At 37.9% G+C, this 18,937-nt stretch overlaps 1 protein-coding gene across 3 annotated transcripts in view; it reads left to right on the forward strand.

Moving 5' to 3' along the window:
• Nucleotides 1–11,606, forward strand: part of EPRS1 (glutamyl-prolyl-tRNA synthetase 1) — a 37,955-nt gene extending 26,349 nt beyond the window's left edge. For all 3 annotated transcript variants that reach the window (XM_053938463.1, XM_053938465.1, XM_053938466.1), the window contains 12 exons: nt 491–542; nt 1,424–1,633; nt 1,778–1,850; nt 2,625–2,704; nt 3,032–3,133; nt 3,694–3,849; nt 3,968–4,165; nt 4,527–4,700; nt 6,939–7,099; nt 8,547–8,625; nt 10,893–10,957; nt 11,231–11,606. In XM_053938463.1, coding sequence (XP_053794438.1) covers nt 491–542; nt 1,424–1,633; nt 1,778–1,850; nt 2,625–2,704; nt 3,032–3,133; nt 3,694–3,849; nt 3,968–4,165; nt 4,527–4,700; nt 6,939–7,099; nt 8,547–8,625; nt 10,893–10,957; nt 11,231–11,381 — 1,501 coding nt within the window. In that variant the 3' untranslated portion in view covers nt 11,382–11,606. The remainder of the gene's footprint in view (nt 1–490; nt 543–1,423; nt 1,634–1,777; nt 1,851–2,624; nt 2,705–3,031; nt 3,134–3,693; nt 3,850–3,967; nt 4,166–4,526; nt 4,701–6,938; nt 7,100–8,546; nt 8,626–10,892; nt 10,958–11,230) is intronic.
• Nucleotides 11,607–18,937: the final 7,331 nt, after the last annotated feature.

Here is an 18,937-nt window from a genome sequence, read left to right on the forward strand (position 1 = left end):
GAGGTAGGGTCAATTTTCTGTCACAAACAGTGTGACTGACATTCACATGAATGGTGAATTCGAGTTGCATGTCTTTCCTGAAATTGTAGCTACTGGCTAGGTAGGAAATGTTTAAAATAAAGAGTAAAACAGCTTACCCAGAGGTCTGGTTAATCTTAGGTTCTTACTGGACTGCTTACTGGTGATTGGATTTTTTAATTTGTTGATGTGAGGTTCTTTGATATAGCCATAGTGAGAATTAGAAGTGTTCACACTGTACTAAAAAATTGGAGCCGTTCTTATTAAATATTTGTGTTAGGGTAAGGAAATACTAGCAACCCCCACCAGCCAAAACTTAGCCTTTTGATGTAAAACTAAAACATTCTCTTCCAAACTAAAATATTCTTATTATGCCATACCTCCTGCCCTAAAAGAAAAAAGAAAAGGGTTATGATAAGTTTCATGGCTAAATGCTGAACAGCACAAATCTGATTCTTTTGTCATACCATAGGCTGGGTCTAGAAGCTAAAAAAGAAGAAAATCTTTCAGAGTGGTTCTCTCAGGTAAGTGCAAATCAGTTTGATTTAATTGTTTCATTCTGTTATAAATCAATGTCTGTTTGGGATTTACATCTTTCTGTTTGAGTTTCTTTTTTTTTTTTTCAATCCAAAGTGTTTGCTCTTTTCTGTGTCTCATGTTGTTATCATGGTCTTAAATAGAAGTGCCTTGGAGGAAAGAGCTGAATAAATTTAATAAGCTGTAAAAAGGGTGAGTGTCAACCACCCAACCTCATATATATAGTGTATATATGATTTTCTTCATTCATACCTGGATTCCTCTTTTGTCAAGAGTAAAAAACTTAATTGAAATTATAGGAATTTCACAGACATGAGAGTTTTATTTCAGCTGAAGGTGATGCATAACAAAATTTAGTATATGTTGATACGGAACAATTTTGCTGGCTTGTGAGATTGAAAACAACCCAGGTAGAGATGATTAGTTAAGATTAGTCTTGTTATGAGTGATTGTAAGTAGCTGTCAGTGGTGTACATTTCCTGTCAGTAGTATTTTTGCCTGTACTCGAAGGAACAAAAGTCTCTTCTGACATGAGCTGGAGACATTTCTTACAGAGGTGCAGTTTTTGTGTTCCTGGAAAGTAACTATAGTCTCTTACTTGGATTCATGAAATTCAGGTTTAGGTAAGAGTTTACAGTATTCAGACCTGTTATTAAACTTAATGTTTCTGGTTAACCTTCTTTAGGTAACACAAGTGACCTAATATATACTCTTATAGTGACCCCTATAAGAGTATATATCTTAGCTGCTAACAATTTGAGCAGTTTTAAGTAGGAGACTTCTCTTGAATTGCATGACACACACCTGAATTACTGAATGTTCTCTGTGTACAAACTGAAACTTCAGCCTGTGATGAATCTTTTGCAAGGTGATCACAAAATCAGAGATGATTGAATACTACGATGTCAGTGGCTGTTACATTCTTCGTCCTTGGGCTCACGCTATTTGGGAAGCCATCAAAGACTTCTTCGATGCAGAGATCAAGAAACTTGGAGTGGAAAACTGCTACTTCCCCATGTTTGTGTCCCAGGCTGCCCTAGAGACAGAGAAGTCTCATATTGCTGACTTTGCTCCTGAGGTATGCTTCAGAACTTCATTTTAGTCTGACTGTAAGAAAAGCCAACCCCTTAGTCTGCAGCTGTCTATGAAAGTAAGTTTGGGGATAGAGGATTTTTTCCCAAACTTGTTTTGTTTGATTTTTTTTATTTTCTCCTTTTTTTAGGTTGCTTGGGTCACAAGATCTGGGAAAACAGAACTGGCTGAACCAATTGCTATACGTCCCACAAGTGAAACAGGTGAATCTCTTTTTATGTAGCTTGGCTGTAAACTTATATGTGAAGTTCAGTGTATAGTGTAGCTGATAGACAAGAGTCCCTTCTGAAAGCTGGAAGCACCCATTTTTCAGAATGTTTTCTGTAACTCCTCAGGAAAATTTTTTAATCTTGTTGCTGCTCATAGCAAATCCACATTATATGTTCCCTTAAATAGACACTTTTAGGAAATGCAGGTTTCTTCTGGAATTTTTTCATTAATATCCTGAAGACTGACTTACTTAGTCTGAAAACACATTTGATTATTTGGTTTATAGTGTTTATAAGAAATATTTTTCAACTCATAATTCACTTCAGTTTTGCATGTGTTTTGACTGTAACTGTTACTCTGAGTAATTTAAACAAGCATTTTAAGACGTAAGGCTGGATGAGTTTTTAATTGAGTCAGGTCTAGTGTAGCATCCTGAAATCTTGAGGTCAGGGACTTCCTATTTAAATACACCCAGATGTATTTACCTTACTGTAAGCCAATGATTCAAACCCAGTGTCATTAAATAATAAGCTTTGGATTGTACTTTGACCGGCAGCAAACAAGCTCTTTTGCAGAGACTTGGGATGAATTGGAAGTACTCTGGTGAAAATACTGTGTATTAAGACAAAAAGATGTATTTTCAAGGAAATGAAACATAAAAGCATAATTCTCACAGCAGAGAATGTTAAGCTTACATGTAGCAAAAGGAAAAGTTTGACATAAATGTCTTTATTGTGTGGAGACTGAAAGCTGCTTTCTTTTTACAGTCATGTACCCTTCCTATGCAAAGTGGGTGCAGTCACACAGGGATCTTCCTATCAAGCTTAATCAGTGGTGCAGTGTTGTGGTATGTGCACACAATTCCTGAGTACCTCTTCTTATCACAAGTGCAGTGTAGGAAAGGTATTCTCTGTGGACTTGGCATGATCATAATGGTCACAGCACATATTTCAAGGCAAAATTATTACCATGGTTTATATGATATGTTTTTCTCAGTGTTTCTAATAAAACATTCTTTATCAATGTGCATGGTTGGTTGTATTAAGTAGAAATCTGTAACTAGTTGGCTTTTTTATCTTTATTGAGAGCTTTCTAATACTTGCTTATAAATATTATTTTTAAGAATAATTTGACACTTCATAGTGTTAAATTTTTTTTGTTTCTGCCCCTCCAGCGCTGGGAGTTCAAGCATCCCCAGCCTTTCCTTCGCACTCGTGAGTTCCTTTGGCAGGAGGGTCACACAGCATTTGCAACATATGAAGAAGCAGCAGAGGAGGTAAAAGCAAATGCACTGGTGCTTCTCCTTTCAGGAAGTTATTTTACTCCATAGCAACACAAATCTTTGTACTAAGACCTTGAGGACATCTTTTTTTTGAGAGCCCTTGTGAAAAATGCTAAGTTTATTAGAACCCATTTTTTTCTCAGATGTAACCCATTTCTGAGGCTTTAGTCTCTACAAACAATATTGGGAGTTTGAAGAGTTTGATATATAGTGTCTGCTTTCCTTAAAATTATTTTTCTTAAAAATACTTAAAATCAATTTTCCTTAAAAATTTAAATAATGCATGCACGTGTTTACTGCTAGAAGTTTTAAAACTTTCTTTGCTCAGTTTTAAAACTGTCTTTTTGTTTTCTGTCATGACTTAGAGTTGTTGCTTTTTGATTCAGGGAAAATAACATCCAAAGTTTAAAGTAATTGAAGAAATCATAGTTTCTAAACAAAGTATTGAGAAAGTGTCAAATTTTTAAGATTTCAGACTCTGTCATCTAAAAATATTTCATGATGTAACAAATGCAAAATACTGAGTAATTCTGAAGATAGCTTGTTCATCATAGGTGCTGCAGATACTTGATCTCTATGCTCGGGTGTATGAAGATCTCTTGGCAATACCTGTTGTGAAAGGAAGGAAGACAGAGAAGGAGAAGTTTGCTGGGGGGGATTATACAACCACTTTAGAGGCATTTATATCTGCCAGTGGAAGAGCTATCCAGGTATTTACCTATTAAAATAATTATTTTTTTCATTAAATATAGGAAGATGAAATATTTAAACTTGCTTGATAGACTTAGCTTTCCATTGAATAGAATTTTCTGTGTGCATCTATTTCAGGGAGCAACGTCACATCATCTAGGGCAGAATTTCTCAAAAATGTTTGAAATTGTGTTTGAAGATCCCAAGAAGCCAGGAGAAAAACAGTTTGCTTATCAGAATTCCTGGGGCATTACAACTCGGACTATTGGTGTAATGACAATGATTCATGGAGATAACATGGGATTGGTACTCCCACCTCGTGTAGCCTGTATTCAGGTGTGTAAAAATGCCTTAAACTGCTTTAGTTTCCTTTCTTGTCTTGGAATTCATGAGCATTTCATAACAGGTAGCTGGAAGACTTAATATAGGATGGAGCTATCTAGTTACAGAGTAGCTGTGTGAAGTTAATACAAATCATTAGGATACTTGTGGTGGACCAGTCCCCTTTGATAGTTCATCCATTTGAAGTAATGTTATCTGTGCCATTAGTATGAAAAGGGAAATGTATCCTTCATTTCTGAGAGCATGAAGGAAATTACTGAAATACAGGGCTACAATATTGGTTTCAAGTTTTTTATAACTATGAGCTAATTTTTTTTTTTTTGTAGCATAAAGTACATGTCCTGTTCTATTGCAGGTTGTAATTATTCCCTGTGGTATCACAAACTCCCTTTCTGAAGAGGACAGAGAGTCTCTGTTGAAGAAATGTAATGAATATCGTAGCAGGCTGCTTGCTGTGAACATCCGTGTCCGGGCTGATTTAAGAGACAACTACTCGCCTGGCTGGAAGTTCAACCACTGGGAACTTAAGGTACATTTCCTTCTAGGAGGTGTTTTGAAGCCTAGGTAAGGGGTATATATGAGGTATGCTATGTATGCCCTGTGTTCTGAAGGCAAATGTGTTCTGTAAGTTAAGAATTGCTGCCTGATAATCAGTGATTGCTTTTGTGAATAAATGAAGAAAAGGTGTTTTCCGACTTGTTCTGTTTGCTAGGATTTGCATGTCATTAGGGATTTTCAAACCTTCAGGGCTCTACTTATATATCTAAAATTTTAAATTAGGAACATAAATTACTTGCATTTTTTTAAAATGTGTACTAATACTTCAGTGTGTCCTGACTCACAGCAGAGCCTTCTGTGCATACAGCAGAACAGAGAAGATAGACCTGTGATGTCAGCAAAGAAAGGAGCAATTTTTTTTTGTTTCAAAATTGCCATGTTCCCAACATATAGCACTTTAGAGGAACAGTTCTGCTTCCTCTAATATAAGAGGCTTTAATAAAACAGAAATAGTGAGCAGAATAAAACAATGGTAATAATGGAAATTAAAAATTGAATGATGTGTTGAGTGTTGCTATGGAATCATATTTTTATTCTGAATTCAAAATCAGTTTCAGTATCTTAATCTTCAAAGTAGCCTGATAGAAATGACCCAAATTGTTCAAAGTTCCCATTGTCTCAAAGTTCTCTTCCCTTTGTGTAACCTTTTTTTTTTAATGGAGCTCTAGTACCATGTTGGAAAAATTTCTAAATAAAATTAGATTTTTCAAGGAGGCACACAGTACAGGGTAAACTTGATGTTTTTCATAAAATCTACTAATGTGTCCAGCATAATACCTAAACTGCATCTTCAGGCTTATTGCAGGAACAATACACTCATTTTATTGAGTGTATAAGGAATTTCATAGGGTAAAAAATACAAAGGTGCTGGAATAAGAAGTACAAGAATTAACAGGAAAATATTTTGCCTTATGTACTTTCCAGCTTACAGACTTCTGATGTTACTTCCTAAAAAAACCAAGTCACTGGTACTTCTTTTGTATTGTCTGGTATTAGTTCTGTTGCTTTCTTGGGAAATCTTTGAGGGACTATGAAGTATTCTGTCACTCAGTAGTATTACAATTAGAAGTATTGGATACTCTCTTCCAGGTTTTTATTATGGAGCCAATGTTTTGTGGGCATAAACTAGAATGTTCAGTTTGAATTGCTTGTTGATAACAGTTATGAATAGCTTTTTATGTAGCTTTGCAGCAGTACTAGATAGTTCATTGATCAGATGGATTTTACTGTATTATTCACCTTTTTAGCATAATTAAGGTAGTGGGGGCAAAGGGAGTGTAGGGAATCATTTGGAAGCTGTGAACCTGAGGAGATTCCAGCATACACAATGCATAAAAAGCTTGGGTACAGATTTTGATTCTCCTGTTCATCTCTTGAACACTGTGCAATGGTTTTAGCTTATAAGCTTACTGATTGAATTTCCTTGCAGGGGGAACAATCCTCCAGAATGTATTTGCATTCACTCTTCTAATTTTCTGTGAAAGAATGTGGATACTCTGGGACACATGTTAGGATGTAGAGAAAATAAGTTACACGATAGACTCGTAACTGACTCTTTTCAGTAACATGGAAAATCTTTTTGTCTGATGGTATATGCGGGATGAGAAATTACATCTTACCACCAAAGTTTATAAACTTTGATATGATAAACTCTGATTTACTTGAAATTACTTGCTTTGCTAAAGCAATTAGCTGTTTGTAGTGAATTATCCTATGCAATTAATGTTGATATTAGGCTGTATTTAACAGAGCTTTTGCTGTTAAAAAAATACCTGTTGAATGCTATTGAAAGCATTCTTTGAAAACAGAATTAAATGTATTACTGGGTGAACTAGAACATTATAATTTTTGTAGAAGTCTTAATTGTTCAGACTTAAAAAATCTGATTTGCAATATGTGGGATAACTTAGTGCAGTTTCAGCGGTGCTTCAGTATTACTTCCATGCTGGCACTGATATAGTCTCCAAGCTAGTGAAGCAAGGTAGAAGGCACAAGTGAAGAGAATGTGGATGGGAAAGACAGAAATCATAAAAGCTTTGTAATATATCGTGATTTTTTTTTTTCCAAGGAAACTTAAATGTATCAAGTGAGCGTATATGAAGACTGGACTTTAAAACCAAAAAAAAAGCCACAGAGAGAGAGAAAATTAACTCTTCTGAGAATTACTTCATCACCAGAACGTCTAATTTTTTTTTTTTTTTCCATGAAGGGTGTGCCAGTCAGGGTTGAAGTAGGACCACGAGACATGAAGAGCCAACAGTTTGTAGCTGTTAGAAGAGACACAGGGCAGAAGCTGACATTGTCTGAACATGAAGCAGAAGAGAAACTTAAGCAGATCTTGGAGGAGATCCATGCAAACCTTTACAGCAGGTAAACTAATAGTTACAGTAAATGGCTCTGCTAATCACAGATGCCCTTCATCTGTCAGAAGAACTTCTCACGTTAATGGTTTATCTGTGGAGAAAGACAAGTTAGGCTCATCTTCCTGTTTGTGTCATGTAATTTTCTGCCTCTTAAACTCCTTCACATTCAGCGATAGAAGCTGCCTGTTTTTCTTATGAAACGGAAGGTAAAAGGTTGTGAACTTACTTTAAAAAATACATCCACGAGTTCACATGTAATATTAATAAATAAATACACCATAAATAGGTGTGACCCATTGGTCATTATATGTCCAATGACCTTAACACTGCCCAAGGAAGGGCAGCAGAGCTGGTAAAGGGTGTAGAGCACAAATCCTATGAAGAGTGGCTGAGGGAGTGGAGGGGTGTTCCTTCAGGAGAAACGTAAGCTCAGGGGAGACCGTATTAGTCTTTACAACTACCTGGAAGGAGGGTGTAGCCAGGTGAGAGTTGGTCTCTTCTCCCAGGTAACGTGACAGAATAAGAGGAAATGATCTCAGGTTGAGCCAGGGGAGATTTAGATTGGGCACTGGAAAAAATGTATTCACTGCAAGTGTGGTCAAGCATTGAAACAGGCTGCCCAGCACAGTAATGGAATACTCATCCATGGAAGTATTCAGAAAACATATAAATGTGCTTATGGACATGGTTTAGTGGTGGGCCTGGCAGTGTTGGCTTAGTGGATGGACTCAATGACCTTTGAGATCTTTTCCAGCCTAAATAATTCCGTGATCCTTTGTACAGGATTCATTTGTGAAAGATGCTTTTGGTGCAGAATTTTGAAAGACACAAAGCTGTCCAAGTAACTTCAGTAGCTGAAGTTCTGTGTCCAGAAGTGTATTTTAAAACCCTATTGACCTTCACAGGATTGTTTTCTTGTATGCAATCAAATACTTTTGAAACTGTTTTTGGCCCTTATTGCAAATGCCAAAATCCCTCACAGGTCTGTTACTGCCAATTGTTGCTTATAAGTCCACCAAGAGAACAGAGTGTTGACACAGCAGTGTGGCAGATGAGCTTTTCTATTTCCTTCTCTGGTGATCAAAATTGCTTACAGGCAGAATATTTTTACCTAGTTCAAAAGCATCTTGTGATTTAGATTTAGAAGATAATTTAAAAAGCAAAATATACATCTATAGTGTTTATTTCTGTCTGCTTCAGGTCAGTGTTTAACTGATGGGCACAATAGTGTGAATGAGCCCAGTGAAACGTGCAGCAGCCCATCAGCAATTAATCAAAGTTTTACCTCCTTGAGGATCAGTGGTAGAAAGACATAACCTGATTAGGAAGATTCTAATGAATATATAGCTCTTTTTGTAACCTTTTGTTTTGACTGGCTCTGAAAACTTAGGTCATTGGGCCAATGAGTTTATGTGAATAAATCTGCCCTGACTGAATTTTTTTCCTTTTCTTAGAGCATCCGAGGACCTAAAAAGTCATATGGTGGTGGCCAGTAATATGGAGGACTTTCAAAAAGAGCTTGATTCAGGAAAGGTAAGGGGATTTACCACTTCTATTCTTGTGCTTCAAACCCTTTTTATCTCTTACAAATAATGGTTTTATCAGAATATATTTTTAAGAGAGAGTAATGTAAGCATTTGTGTTACAATAACTTCACTGTCATTATTCTAATGCAGTGACAAAACACTTATTAAGTCTTGTATAAAGGTCCAGGTAAGAGTTTAAAGTACAAGTTATTTACGTCAAGGAAGTTTTACCTTTATGACCTGAGTTGAAGCCATTGGGTTCATTAAGAATTACTGCAAGTCAGAAACTTCCTTGGATTTATAGTAAAAACAACCCATCACATGGATGAGTGAGCTCTACTGATCTAAACATCTGTGAAATGGTGTTGAAGTTGAGATGAGAGATTAGGCCTTCAGCACAGAATTGAGCTGCTGTTTCTTTTACAAAGAGCTGCTGACAGAATTTTTTAACCCTGAAGTTCTGTCAGATATCAGGTTGGGAAATTGTTCATGTGTTTAGATTAGTATGTTCAAGAGGTAGGATCCCCAACATTAGTTAGTAAGGTTCTGTATTTTATAAAGAGAGATCGGGGGGTTGTGTATGAATTAGATCCACTCTGAAAACTTCAAAATTCCTGATGAAAAATGTACAAGTGCCAAGACTCTATAAATACTCTGTTAAACTTCAAAAATAATTTTAAGTTATTCCTGGTTAGGCTTGACCTTCCATTATACTATTTTCTTGTATTTCTATTGCACTTATATTTAATTTAGAACAAAATTTAAAGGAATAATGATGAACTTCAGAGGAGGGACTGATTTAGCAATGTCCAGCACTCACTGTTGTGTGCAGCTAGAGTCTAGATATGACAAAGAGAATTGACCTGTTTTTAAAATGCTTAGAATTCTAATGTAATTAAGTTAAGCTTGGAAATGTGAACAAATAATTTTACATTCCATGTTGGATACTTCCACTGTTTTGGTACTTATGTTATATGAATTTATTATGAGCTGCATATCTGAATGGGAAAAAAAAGAAAAAAATTGCCATTTGGTGTTTGTTTCACTCTCTACCTATTTTTCTTGTATTAACATAATTTTATAGCATATGTATTCTGAATTACTTGAAATACACTCTGTTAGTACTGACTACTGTTTAAGAGGAAATTTTTTAAGATTAAGTAAATGCTCCTCTTTAATTCCTGCTGCTGTTTTTCCCTTAATGGAATTGCAGACTCTTAGCTCTTTAAAAATGTGCACTCTTTTTCATTTCACTAACAAAAGTTTAATGCAAGAACAGTGTAGTAGAGTGGTAATAGTTCCTTTTTTCAATTGCAAGAAGGTGAAGCTATAAAGTGAAGTCTACTAAAGGTGTGTTCCAGTTAATAGCAAATTGATAATTTTGCAGTGAGAATGTAAATTAGGTGAAAGAAAGATGCACTGAGTAAACCTTATTCACAGTTTGGATAGAATTAAAATGAATGAAGGCTGAATTTAGTAGCTGAGGTTGCCCTCAGCTATCAGCATTTCATGAGTGTTCAAATGTGTGTAAGGGGTGTCTTTTTAGCAGTAATGCTACCTCTTGGTAGCAAACTGAATTTTCTCTGTGGAAGTCCATTAAAAATAAAAAAAAGTCAGTAAAATTGAATATAAAACTAGGGGCAAGAGATGTGCTACAATAGCTAAGAGTTGTACAAGGAGGAATGCGTGACATTATTATTTCAGCCTTACTCTCTCAATTTTCTTCAGTTAAGCTAAGTGAAGGAAACAGCAGGAAGCTGCACACCCACCCTTACGCCCCCCAGAAAAATGTGCTGTTGGCAGTACTATTTTCTTAAAATGATGTATGCTCAGAAAAAAAGAAAATTCATAGTAATGGAATTAAAATGGGAACTTTGTTAGGGCACTGTCTTACAGTGTATAAGGCGAGCATTTGTTCAGTAGTTTGAAAATTTTGAACTTCTCCTGAAAAACAGAACATTTAACAAAAAAGGAATGTTTATACTTTTCACAGAATGTTTATACTTTTCACTGGTTTAAGAAAAAAAATTAAATTTAAATGATGCTTTGGGTTTGTGTAGGATTTTCTGTACTGCACTGTGGAGGGATAACTGTGCTTATCTATTGTTCTGATGAAGAAGAGCTATTCAAATTCAATTGTATCAATTGGAACTTTTCCCAGTTTGAGATCTGTGTATGAGATCTGAAGGTTTAGGAATCTTCCAAAGACAAAGATGATTTTTTTACATGTATAACTGTTGGGTTTTTCTCTCTCCCCTCCTCTCCTCCCTTCAGATTGTACAAATCCCTTTCTGTGGGGAAATTGAGTGTGAGGATTGGATCAAGAAGACCACTGCCAGGTAAAATATAACTGAACTGCAGAGTATTTACCAAGATCAAAATCAAAATGTTTTGAATATAAAACAAGAATGCAGGATATCTTTGGGTACATTTACATACAGACTCTTGCTGTCCTACATAATTCAGTATATTTACATCCTTAGCTCTGGAAGTTTCAGAATAATTAATGTGATTTTAAGATTTCATGTATAACAGACTTCGTTGCGCTTTTATTTTTTAACAGAAATATTTATTTATGAATGCATTTATTTATTAATATCCTTTTGTTTCAGGGATCAAGATCTTGAGCCTGGTGCTCCATCCATGGGAGCAAAAAGCCTCTGCATACCTTTCCAGCCACTCCGTGAGCTCCAGCCTGGAGCAAGATGTGTGTGCAGCAAAAACCCTGCCAAGTTCTACACCCTCTTTGGTCGTAGTTACTAAATCACTAGTGAAAGAACCTTCTCCTTTATCTGTGAATTGAACTTTTTTTAATAAGACTGAAATAGGCCCTTAAACTTCAATCGGTTTTGTGACCTTTTTAAATAATTCAAAGACAAAGCCATAAACCATAACCCAGCTCCCCAGTGGTCAGTCTTAAGCTAGCAGTAATTCACAGACTTTTCTGTAAACATCTCCAATAAAATAAAGATGTATTGTGAGCTGTAACATGCTGTGGTGGGTTTTTTCTGTGTTGCCCAGTAGGGAGGAATAGGTATCCTTTGCTTGTGTCTTTTTTTCTGGTTTGGTGCATGTATTTCCTTGTACATTGAGAAAATGCCTGAAAGGTTGGAGAGAATGTTGTAAAAACTACAGTACACTTTAGCATGCTGACATCTACTTTTTAGATAAAACATCTGCTTTTAATTTTGCCTTCAAATTTTTCAGTAGAGACTTGCAGCTAACCTGTAGGCATAGTAATTACTACCTTTAGAAAACTCCCTTCTGAAGCCAGATCTTTCAAGGAATATTTTCATAAAAACATAAAATCATAAATGGCTTGGAAGGGGCCTTAAAGATCATCTCACTCCAACTCCCCTGCCGTTACAGGGACACCTTCCACTAGATCAGTTTGCTCAGAGCCCCATCCCGCCTGGCCTTGAACAATTCCAGGCATGGAGCATCCACAACTTCCCTGGACAAACTGTTCCAATGCCTCACCACACTCACAGTCAAGAGTTCCCTCCTAATATCTCACCTGAGCCTGCCCTCTTTCAACTTAAAGCCATTGCCCCTTATCCTATCACTACCTGCCCTTGTAAGTCCCTCTACAGGTTTCTCGTAGGCTCCTTTAGGTACTGGAAGGTGCTCTAAGGTCTCCCTGAAGCCTTCTCTGCTCCAGGCTGAGCAACCCCAACTCTCAGCCTGTCTGCACAGGAGAGGTGCTCGATACCTCTGGGTCTCTTTATCACCCTTCCCTGGACTCATTCCAATAGCTCTACGTTGTTCTTATGTTGATGGCCCCAGAGCTGGACACACCACTCTGGGTGGGGTCTCACAAGAGGTAGAGGGAAAGAATCACCTCCCAGATTTTCACCCCTTGTACAGCAAGTTTGAAAGATTAAATGACACCTTCTAGCAAGGTGTGGGTGGTGGCCATTTTTTGCAGACAGTTTGCCAAGCTCTGTTTTTCTTATTTTGCAAACTGGGCTTTATGGCTGTCTGACAGTGATACTGCAATGAGTAATGCAAAGGCAGTCTGAAGAGAGTTAAGATCAGTGCTAGAGATTTTAGCCTGTGGTTATATCTACAGCATGTTTCATAAACCATTTTTGCTTTTCCTACACTTACCAAGTGTTGCTTTAGCAGAGGAGGCTGGATGTTACAGAGTTGCAAAATCATTTTTAAAATAGCATCACTTCCACTCTGAGCACAAGATTGGCTTTAAAAAATAAAGAGTTGGCCCTGGCACAAAACAGTGGCTAGATGACACATGCTTGATTTATTACTTTTTTTCTTCCTGTATGTTTGAAGGCCCTCTACATGAACACCTTCCCCTGAAAAGAGTATAGTGAAAACTTAATTAAAAAGTTGGACTAGTAAGATCCTCCCCAAACGCTTCCTGGCCCACCACTGTATAATGCCTATTTCCAAAAACCTGGTGTTACGTAGCAGCCATAAAGCATGCAGGAGACTTAGAGTGCAATTGCCAGATCTCTGTTTTTCTAAGACATGCAGAATATTTGCTTTTCCCCAGATTCCTGTGGTCAGCCTTCCTAGTCAAAATTTTGAATATTAAAATTTCAACTTGGCCTGTCTAATTTAGGACTGTGTGCCTTGTGCCCCAGTTTTTCTACAGAAAAGTACAAAAATTTTTAAAAATTTTAGATCAGCTTTCTCAGAGTGCTTGAAACTTGGAAATTCTCTGTAATATTCTTTGGATTATGGTTAGTCCTGAAGGGTTTGCTTCAATTGCATCTTAAAATTATCTATCTTGCATTTGTGTAGATATTTTCTCAGGTGTAGTAAATGAACAAAGGATTTAGGGAAGGATTTGTCTGTGCATTTATCTTTGGATTACGTTGACAAAGCAGATGAGTGGCCCTAAGGTTTGTGTCCTGGTGTGCTGCCTCTAATGCTGGCTGGGACTGTACTTTGAGAAAGAGGGTGAGCAATAACACCAGAGTGATGTTTTCACATCCTGAAATGGTGGATGACTAAAAGTAGCCTGGAGAGGGATGTCTTAGGGTATAAGAGGCAGGAATGTGCCAAGATTTTTTGGCAGAGCAAACCAGATTTTTGAGAATAGATGAGCACTCACAGCTCCCACTGAAATGCTCTACAACACCCATATTTTAAAAATCAGTTGTGGAAGCTCTTAGTAACTCAGAACAAAGGAAAGGCAAAACTAAATGCATCCTCTGACTTTATCAGTTTGAACAAACAGTCAACCTTCAACCAGTTGACTGGATCAAATCCTTGAGTAAACATGTTGACACACTGTTCTTAGAAATGAGTTGCTCTGAGCCTACAAATCGGTTTGTTTGAAGACAGATTTCACAGAAGGCCAGCTTTCTTTTTATTTCTTTTTTTTCCCCCTCATACTTTTCCTTAACATATTTCGTCCTGGTCATAATAAGGCTTGAAGGGTCTGAAATGTTGCTACCTGACATGCAGATATCCCTGTGATGATCTTCCACAAGGAGGCTAATATTTGCCTGGGAGAGGTAACATCCATGTCAACTCTCCTTTTGCCAAAACTACAATATGAGCTATCTGTGAAGCATTATAGAAGAAAAACTTTCAGACCCTGAGTAGATTCTGTCTGTTAGAAAAATAAGTTTATGAATTGGAATAATACACTGCTGTTGATTAAATGATACTGCTTTGTGTTTATAATGGAATTGCGAAATTCCTGGTGTTCTTTAGTTCTTATGTACTGATAAATTTGGGTTAAATTGTAAGGGGGGTGTAAGGGAAGTGCCTTAATGTCATAGTAGCAGGTCCTTATTGGAAATAGAGCACAGGTGAACATTTTAGCTCTGCTGTGCTGCAAAGGGACTGCTTCATTTATCTCTTGTTTTGGTAATCACAACCTTGTGTAAGGCAGGGCTTTTGAGACCACTGAAGTTTGACCTCAGTCTGTACCCACTGAAAGGAGAATAACTTGAAAAAAAATTTCTCACCATTCATGCTCTGTAATTCTGGTAATAAAATAAGTAGTTAAACATCACTTTAATACAAGAAGGAAAAAAATGCTGTGGAAATAGCTGGGATAGAAGTGGTGACACTGGTGAGAAGATGAAAAGGAAGATGAGTAAGTGTCAGTTTTCAATGTTGTAATTAATTCTAGTAGTCCACCCTTCCAGGCTTAATGGTGTTCCTAAAATGGCAGGAGGAGGGGAACCCTTGAGTTGCAGCTGCAGAGCTGCAGTATGTGGGTAGGCAAATGACCAAATGTTAAAAATTATGTATGTTGGCAGGAAAGACTTCTAACAAACTGGACTTTGAACATAAATATTTTGGCTGTTGAAACCCTGTGAGCAAAAATCCAGATGTAGGGGTGTGTGTTTGTTTTTAACCTAAGGTTAATTCACCTTGGGAAGCCTAAGGCCAGCAGGGACAATTGGTCAGCTCAGGTTATCAATATTATCTTATCTCTCCATGGCTGTATTGCATGTAATTAATGTAATTTCCTTCTGTCCTACTTCATAACTAACTGTGTGCATATATGTACACAGATGGGCATTTTAAATAAAAAGTTGGATCATAAAATTTTCAAGGAAGACACCTGGTTTTATGGCCTGTACTGCCTGGTGTGCCATTAGTGGTAGTTTGTGAGTTTGTGTTAATATGTGCACACTCAGAGCTCAACAGGTAATGCAATGAATGACAAAAAATGTTACTGCTTCAGGATCTATTTTCCAGAAATGGCACAAAGTACAAGCTACGATGTCAGCAGATTGAACTTCTGGTTGTGCTTTCCCCAACTCTTTTATGTGCAAGTGTGTAAGAATTGCCTTGAGATTTTGAGACAGGTTTTCAAAATTGGAAAAAACCAATGTGCTTTGGGTTTATTGTTAAGCCTCAACTTCCATGTCTACTGGCAGTTTGTTTAGAAAATGGCCTCCCAAATTTTTCCATATACATGAGCAATGTTAAAATATGCCAAAAAGTACAAGAAGTTGTTGTATAGTTGTGGTATTAGGTTGCTAAAATGGAAGATCAGTTCAGTTGTCTTTGAAGCTTGTTCTATGTACAACATCTTCAATGAGTCTCACAAGCAGTTCATGTTTGTTGTGTTCTTAAAAATCATGTCCACCCAACATGTCTTTTTGCACAGGTGTGTAGTAAGATTTTTTTCAGTATTAAAATTACTGGCAACAGAAATGGCAGGAATAGACATGAGAGGAGAGTTTTATGCAAAGAGAGGTCTTTTCTAACCACTTAAAATTGTGAGCCACCTTCTTATGCTCTCCTGTCTGGGCCTTACTCAGTTTTTCAGGAGTGAGTAGCAAGTGCTGGTGTTCCCAGTAGTCTTCCTAGGTTTATTTTTGGCTTTGTAGGAAAAAATGCCTCCTGAGGGTGGGACACCTGCAGGACTGGAGCCCTCACGGTGTCTTCACATGACAAATCTCACCGAAGTGCCCTTTAAACTGATTTATTGTTTTACTGCTTCCTATAAAAGTGGCTCCCAGGCGTGAGCAGCAGTGACAGCTGAAGGGCAGGATTGTAGGCAGGGAGCTGCTCCCCGCTCGGCGCTGTCTCCGCACATTCCGGGAGCGAGGGGCAGGGAGCCGCAGGAATGGGCCGCTACTCAGGCCGCAGCAGCCGCCTCATCCTCATGTGCGTGGTGAGCCTTGGCGTTTTCGCCATTGAGATCTCGGTCGCCTACGTGGGCAATTCTCTCTCCTTGGCCTCAGATGCCTTTGCTGTTCTCTCCCACTTGATCTCCATGATCATCGGGCTGGTTGGCGTCCGGTTCAGCCGTGTCAAGTGGCACAAGGCCAGCACGTTCGGCTTCAGCCGGGCAGATGTGCTGGGGGCTTTCGGCAACTCCGTCTTTGCCACCGCGCTCATGTTCAGCATCTTCGTGGAGGCTGTCAAGAGGTTTATCAACCCTCAGAAGACTGAGAAAGCACTGCTCGTCCTCATTATTGGGGTTTCAGGTCTGTTCTTCAACCTGTTGAACTACGTTATCTTCATGGAGTGCTGCTATTGTCGTGCAGCGCCCGGAGACACCGAAACAGGTAAAGAATCTCAGTTGGCTGCTCTGCCCCTGGCACTTCTGCTTGGTTATAGGGACTATTTACTGCTTCTCTAGGATGGGTGAGGCAAATGTAGTTTTCTTCACTCTTGTTAGCAAGGGTGATGGATTTTATGCCTGAACCTGTGCATGTCTCCAGCTCTCGCCACAGGTGTTTATCAGTAAATAAAGGGCAAGCAGTTTAAGTGTTGTCTTTCCAAAGCATACAGTGATCTGCAAGGGAAATTTCCTCCCTAATCCACTGGCTGGCCAAACATGGGACAAAGTGTGCTACCACCCCAAGGAGATACTTGTTATAAAATACCTAATCCTGAAATACCAGTCATCCCCAACCTCTACCTCTCAATATTTTAGTAGTTCTTCTGTAATTTTTATCAGTGACCTGGTTATCTTTAGAGCAGTGTTCACTATTTGCATGAGACAAAAGAATAGGTAACAGCAAAAGGAGAGTCTCACCCTTTCTTGTTTTGGGAATATGTTGTGAAAATATTTGGATGCTGACTGAAAAGACCTATGACTACAGTGCCTAGGATTCTTTACTGATGTTTGTTAACCTGTGCTTGGGAGAGCATGCAGAGGAGAAATGGGCCTACTCGGCCATAGAAATATTTTGCGGGAGTTTTCTTCAGTGCACAGAGTTTTGGCCTTTCCCTTTATTTTTCTTAGCATAGGATTTCAAAATTTCTACATTTGGGAGGAGAGACAGGGACTGATTTTTTTATTCCCAGAGAAATCTCTGACTTTATTTGATGTAAGATACATGTGAGCTTTTTTCTCTCTCTGAATGTTTTTATACACACATACAATTGTATTTCTTAAAACTAGAAATATTTCAGTTGGAATAGGAGCCAAATATTTGCAAAGTATTAACTGGATGTGCTGGGGGGAAGCTGAGAGCCTGGCTGAAAAAGCAGCTGCTGTTACATAGTACTCTAGGTGAGGTAAGGTAAGTCTTATGTTTGACTTTCAGGCTGGACAGGACTTTGGAATTGGAAATTAAAAATTTGTTAGTTTGTGTTATAGTGGTTGATGTGTTTTCTGATGGACTTTTTATTGGAAAATATTTCTGAGGTATCTCCAGATTATATTAAAGCTTTAACTTTGTTGCAGCTTAACATTAAAGCCAGATGCATAACTGATTTTGGTGCCTGCTTGTTTATATGCCCACCTGTTTAAAATTGAAGCTTCTCTTACTCTAAATTTCTAATGATATGTAATTTTCTGGGGGATTTGATTGGCTTTTGTGCTGAGAACGGTCAGCAATTCGTGCCAAAGTCTCTATTTATGATGACTTATTGGACGGCAGCTTCTGAATTTGTGCTTCTGAGTGAAGTCAGGGAGGAGGAACATATCAGCACTTACAAAGGAATTAAGTGAAATGAATCACAATTGTGTAGCTAATGATGATCTCACGAAATTTCCAGGATCCTACTCCTAATAACTTTCTGGGACAACACATCCATCCCTCTCCCTCTCAGAGACTCATGTCCAAAGACCTGGTAACTCGACTTTGTTTTCAACTGAATTTAAGTTGCATGAGCCAGGGATGAATTTTGTACTATCCCATAAATATAGTGTGTAGATTTGCTGGTGGTTTTGCCTCTCTGTTTCTGGTACAGTGAAACTTCTCTGCTTCCAGTAGTGCATTCAGGCAAGATAATGCTGCTTTATACAGTAGAGGAAACGCTCTTTTCTTCTGGACTTAATTTTGCAATTCCCAGTTAGGTAAAATTACATATTTGTTTCTTCTAATTCTCTTTATATTCAATCTGATTGGGATTTTATTACATTTCTTTCAAAAGAAAGAACAGATAGCTGTAGTCTGAAAAGTATACTTGCATGTTTTACATATATTTCAAGGATATATTAAAAAACATGAAAAAAAGAGGAATTCCATCCCTCTGCCTTTTGTTGTCCTGCATATGAGGAAAATATGCTCTTTCCTGGAGCTGTAAGGCAAGGTGAATTTTCTAGTGTGTCAGCACCACTAGCAGAAATTCAAGCAGATGGACATGGTCTCTGAGTGCTGCTGGTGCTGTCCAGCTTTCCATAGGCAACACCTTTGGAGACACCTGGCCAGGCTCCTGACATCAGTGATGATTTGCTGGAAGGTAAAGGTTTGTAGAGTAGCTCTCTACCTCTAAAACTTTCTAGGGGACAATTGCCTTCACATCTCTCTTCCACAGGCAGATAATGGATTTGAACCACCCTCTCGTCTCTTGTTTGCATCACTTTGAAAAAACCAAAGCAAAAATTGAAGAGAGCAGGTCCATCCTCTAGTGCTGAGCTGTGT

Source organism: Vidua chalybeata, chromosome 3 (assembly GCF_026979565.1).
Source record: "Vidua chalybeata isolate OUT-0048 chromosome 3, bVidCha1 merged haplotype, whole genome shotgun sequence".
Classification (NCBI taxonomy): Eukaryota; Metazoa; Chordata; class Aves; order Passeriformes; family Viduidae; genus Vidua; species Vidua chalybeata.